This window comes from Petaurus breviceps, unplaced genomic scaffold (assembly GCF_028583685.1).
Source record: "Petaurus breviceps papuanus isolate PSGF00001 unplaced genomic scaffold, PetGlider_PUasm1.0 90823, whole genome shotgun sequence".
Lineage (NCBI taxonomy): Eukaryota > Metazoa > Chordata > Mammalia > Diprotodontia > Petauridae > Petaurus > Petaurus breviceps.
Genome location: NW_027187352.1, coordinates 9162063 through 9167652, shown reverse-complemented (window position 1 = coordinate 9167652; position 5590 = coordinate 9162063). Strand labels below are relative to the sequence as shown.

The following is a 5590-nucleotide window of genomic DNA, read 5'->3' as shown; positions in this document are numbered from 1 at the left end:
TACCTCTTTCTCTTCCTCATTTTTCTCCATCTTTTCTTCCTCCTTTTGTTCTACTTCCTTCTTTTTCTCTACCTCCTTTTCCTTTACTTTTTCTTCCTCCTTTTTTTGCTCCACTTCCTTCTTTTTCTTTACCTCTTCTTCTTCCTTCTTTTTCTCCATCTCCTCTTTTTCCTTCAGCTCCTTCTCTTCCTCCTTTTTCTCTACTTTCTTCTCTTTTTCCTTTTCCTCCACTTTCTCAGCCTTCTCCTCTTCTTCCTTTTGTTTCTCTACTTCCTTCTCTTTTTCCTTCTTTTTCTCTACCTCTTTCTCTTCTTCCTTTTTCTTCTCCTCTTTCTCCTCTTTCACCTTTTGAACTTTCTTGTCTTCCTTCTCCTCCTTTTTCTCCCTCTCCTCCATCTTCTCCTCTTCTTCCTGCTTGTTCTCCTCTTCCTCATCTTCTTTTTTCTTTTCTTTCTTTTTCTGAGCCTTCTCTTCCTCTTTATCACTGTTCCCTTCTTTTTCTTTCGTTTCCTTTTCATTTTCTTGTCTGAAGTTGCCTCTGTGCCCTCCAGGTTCCTTGAACCCAAGGATCTCAATGCTCACAACGGGGGGCAGAGCATCCCCAGCAATGCAGTGCTTTCTCTGTCTTCGGGCCCCCTCATTACCCGGGACCTGGGCCTTGGCTGGTGACATAGGACCTTGTACCCTGACATCTTCCACTGGCAGCAGGACAGAGCCCAGGCGACGGCGGCGGCGGTCAGGGGGTGGAAAGGCCAGGGAGAGGTCTGTGAATGCTTCCTCTCTGGTGGAGACATTGAGGCAGCGGAGACAGCGGATCCGTGTCACAATCTTCCCACCAAACATTTTCTCTACGGCTGTTGGGCTTGGGCTTGGATGTTCCTCTGGTGGGGAAGGTGTGTTTGACTGTTTGAGCTTTTGGCAAATTCTCTTCCCTGTTTTCTCCTCTTCATGCAATCTGCAGCAGGATTGAGGGAGGAAGGGAGTGCAGAGAAGGAAGACAGACACCATCAGGACACCGTATCTCTGTGCATATACAAACACACTCAAACACTTACATATGAATACACATAGGTGCATACATACATGAATCATAAGACCACACAGTTATAAACATATTTACAATTCCAGATGACCTTATCATATTATTTCTTTTTTTTTTTTTTTAAGCAATCAGGGTTAAGTAACTTGCTCAAGGTTACACGGCCAGTTATTTCTGGGTGTGATGCTGAGTGTCCGAGCCCGGGATTCGATCTCCAGGTCGTCCCAACACTGGAGCCGGTACTCTTACCCGCTGAGCCACCTGGCCGCCCCTAAGCAATTGGGGTTAAGTAACTTGCTCAAGGTTACACGGCCAGGTGTTTCTGGGTGGGTGCTAAGTGTCTGAGCCCAGGATTCGATCTCCAGGTCTTCTCAACACTGGAGCCGGTGCTCTTACTTGCTGTGCTACCTGGCCGCCCCCTTATCATATTATTTCACTGTATATTCACAAGAAGATTATTAGACCCATTTTATAAATGTTGAAACTGAGGCTCAGAGAGAGAAGAAATGATTTACCCAAGGTAGTAAGTTTCAAAGTAGAATTCAAGTCTCTGAACTCCTCGTTCTGTGTTCTTTCCACCTACCAAAGACACCTCTGTCACACATACACACTTAAGCTTTCAGATAAATACACATATTCCCATAGCTGGATATAGACAAGAACACACAGTCACAGAATCCTGGGATGGCCCTTGGAGTATAAACACAGAATGGTAGAGCTGAGAGGGATGGACCATAGAGCTCGTCCCCAGTCTTCATTTTACAGGTGAAGTAACAGGCCCAGAGAGGGGCAGTGACTTGGCAGCTGCCAGTCCAGGTCCTGAAGCTGGATCTTTAGGCTTCCAGTCTGGGGCATTTTCTGTTCTACCACCTTGCACCAGCTTATGTACAAACATATTCACATAGCCACAGATAACTCCCTTACACACATGCCTGTTCATAGATATACAAATACAAACATCACATACATAAATCCACACATAATGTACACTCATTCATGTCCTGAATTATTAAGCACACACAGCCATTCAGACACATATACAATGTACATATGTGTTCATCTTTACATAGTTATGCTTTTAAACACACACACACATACACACACAAGTTTGACTAGCATTGAATATTCAATTCTATCTATGGTCCCTAAGCAAAGCCAGCCTTTAGAATTCTACTTTCTCAGTTCTTCCTTCACCACCTCCTCCCACTTCCCTCTAATTTTGTTTTTCAGAACTGCTCTAGGCCCCTCCCTCAGTCTCTTCATCTCTCTTCTGCAGTGTTTCCATTCCTCTGAGGGAAGATACTTGCTCTTTCACCTTTAACATGATGGAACCCATGATTCAAGCACATCCTGAACCTGGGAGAAGATCCCGAGGGAATCAGGCCTCCATATCCCTTACTTCCCTACCCTCGTCTGATCTATTCTGGTACAATCAGAGAATAACCTCAGGATCCAAAGGGACCTCAGAGCTTCCAGTCCAACCCCATAGCAGAGCAAGCATCCCTTCTCCAGGCTCTCCAAATGGCCATCCAGCAGTTGACTGAAGCGAGGGAGGTCGTAGGCAGCACCTTCCATTTTGGACAGGGTCAATTGTTAATAAATTTTTACTTACACTGAACCAAAATATGCTTTTCTTCAACTTTTGATGCATCTAGAACTAAAAAGAACCTTAAGGTACATCTAGTCCAACCTTCTCATTTTACAGAGTCTCCAAGAAGTGAAGTGACGTGTCCAGAGTCAAGCAAGGAGTTAACAGCAGTTAGGACTTGAACCTCTGTCTTCCTATTGCTACTTTCTACTCCAAATCTAGGTCTCAGCCTGAGGACCTGGTACAGCTTTCATCATCATTATTTTCTTGTTTATTTATTTATTTTCATTATTTCATCATTGTTATTTTTGAAATCTCCCCTATAATCTACCTGGCACACTTAGAATTTAATCTGTTTAGATCTAGTTTGCTTGCTAGTATTTTCTAGCTTGTGCTCAAATCCAGTGCCTCTAGCTCTGTCCTCTGGGCCCAAGGAGAACAAGGCTAATGTCTCTTACAAACTGATCAGAGACTACAACGCAGTTATCATGTCACCCTTGGGACCTCTCTTCTCCAGACCAGCAGTTCTTTCAGCTGATTCACGCATGGTCTGATCTCCAATCCCATACCATCCTGGGAGTTCACAAACCTATTATGTATCATTCCTAAAATGTGGCCCCTGAAAGGTACATATCTTTGTACATGCAAGCATGTGGTTGATGGGTAGAATCCTCAGGGGCCAGATCAACATCCACTCAGGACATTAGTAGTTACCTCTGTGTAGGGTAAAGCAGAGGATTTCTTGAATCCAAGGGGATGAGCCTAGATCTAGTGCCTGAGGCTTGGGGAATATATCCATGGTCCTCTTTGGGCAGAAAAAGAGTACAGTTCAAAGAGGAGTCACAGATCACAGATTCTTGTGGCTGGAAGGGACCTAGAGGTCCTCTAGTCCAACCCCTTCATTTTACAGATGGGAAACAGAGGCCCAGATTGTGGGACTTATCCACACAGCTAGTAAATATCTGAGGCAGTCTTGGAGCCCGGCCTCCAAACCTTGGGACAGGTGGTTTCCCCATACATACATACACACCTGGAGTGCACTCCCTTCTCAGCACCACCTCCTCCCAGGGTGGGGCACCTGCAGCCTTAAAGCCACATTTGGTCCTCTAGATCCTCAAGTGTGGCCCTTTGACTGGATCCAAACTTCATAGAACAAATCTCCTGAATAAAGGATTTGTTCTGTAAAACTTGGACTCAGTCAAAAAGCCATGCCCACGGATCTAGAAGATGACCTTGAGGTTGCAGCTTCCCCCTCTGCCCCTCTGGGTTCCTTCATCACTCAGTTGAGTGCCTCCTCCTAAATGAGGCCTTCTCTGTTCCCCTAGCTGTTACTGTCCCTCCCCCTTTTAAAATTACTTCACACCCACACAAAAAAACTAGCTGTGTAACCTTGGGCAAATTACTTAACCCCAATTGCCCTCCAAAAGGCAAAAAAAAATTACTTCATATTTACTTTGTATTAATGTGTACATTTTTCCTCCTCAATAGAACATTGGCCCTTTGAGGGTAGGAAGAGTTTCATTTATGTCTTTGTACGTCCAGCACATAGCACGGTACTTGGCACATGGTAGACACTTAAGAAATGCTTATTGATGGCTGATGGAACCAACTTCTCCTGGGCCATAAGTCCCATGAGGGAAAGGACAGTGTCTTATTCACCTCTGTATCTCCCTCAGGGCCAAGCATATGGGTTTACACATGATGTTTCATAAAGGTTTGTTGAATTTAAACAAAATGATCTTATGCTCGCCTCCCTATGGATTTTGTAATCCTGAAAGCACTTATACACATGGGAGTCCTTATTACAGTCATCAAAATCATCACCAGCCCTACACATATCCATGGCCTCATGGGTGGGGGCTCGTTCTGCCAAAAGAGGTCATAATCCCTCTCCCCTTAGAAGGTGCTTTTTAGGAGCTACAAGGATCCAAACCCCCTGATGATGAGACCCTCCTCACTAAACTGGGCTGGTCCTTACAGAACTGACACAGCTCATCTCTGGGCCCGTAATCTAAGCCAAAAGCTGTCAGAGTCAGTCCTCAAGTAGCAAGAACCCAGGGTTATATCCACCCTATGAGGAAGTGTCAGAGCTGGGCTTTTGTTGAGGATTTTCAATGTTACTATATTCCTACTATTATTGTATTGCTGTGAGAAAAGCATACAGAGACTTAAAATTCAGAAGATCTGAGTTCAAATCCTGATTCTGCCATGAATTAGCTGTGTCACCATGGGCAAGACTTCTGAGCCTCAGTTTCCTCATCTTTAAGATGGAAAGAATGATCCAGGGGTACCTACCTTTGTTGTGACAGTCCAATCAGATAATACATGAAAAAGGCTTTGCCAACTTTAAAGCATCATAGGGATCAGTTATCAGTATTACAGCATCTTTCCCTTATTCTCCCTCAGCTCAACAAGGATCCTACACACAGGACTCATTGCCTAGGCCTTTATAAAAAGAGTCAACATTTATTGACTGAGTGCCTATTTTGAGTGGTGCCTTGGGCTAGGTGCTGGAGAAGATACTGAAATAAGTAAGAAAGCATTCTCTTGCCGATCCACTGGGGGTTCTACCTGCTCTGAAAAAAGAGTCCCCTTCCTCAGGAGGCTGTTTCAGGAACTTGGAATTTTGAAATTCAGGATGTTTCTGCTGATGTCTAACCCTAGCCTTCCAGCTGCAATAGGAACCATTGGCCTTGTTCTGTGTTCATTAGTGAGAGAGCACTGCTTGCCAACACTCCCACTCCCACCTTACAGTAATCCACAAGGTCATCATTGCTCTTCTCCTCCAGATAAATTAAACTTAGCTCCTTTTATTTTTAGGATAAACTTACTCCCCAGATCGGGAAGGGGTTTTTCTTAGAGACCCCCAGCATAATGGCAGCCAACTGTGCCTAGAACCCACAGAGCTGAGATGGTTCTCTCTCTCTCTCTCTCTCTCTCTCTCTCTCTCTCTCTCTCTCTCT

At 44.5% G+C, this 5590-nt stretch overlaps 1 protein-coding gene across 1 annotated transcript in view; it reads right to left on the bottom strand.

Moving 5' to 3' along the window:
* The window catches only part of USP35 (ubiquitin specific peptidase 35), a 54521-nt gene that overhangs the window by 7894 nt on the left and 41037 nt on the right, over positions 1–5590 (bottom strand). The window contains 1 exon segment of the mRNA XM_069070775.1: positions 1–955. This exon segment is cut by the window's left edge and continues 15 nt beyond it. Within this exon segment, the coding sequence (XP_068926876.1) occupies positions 1–955 (955 nt within the window).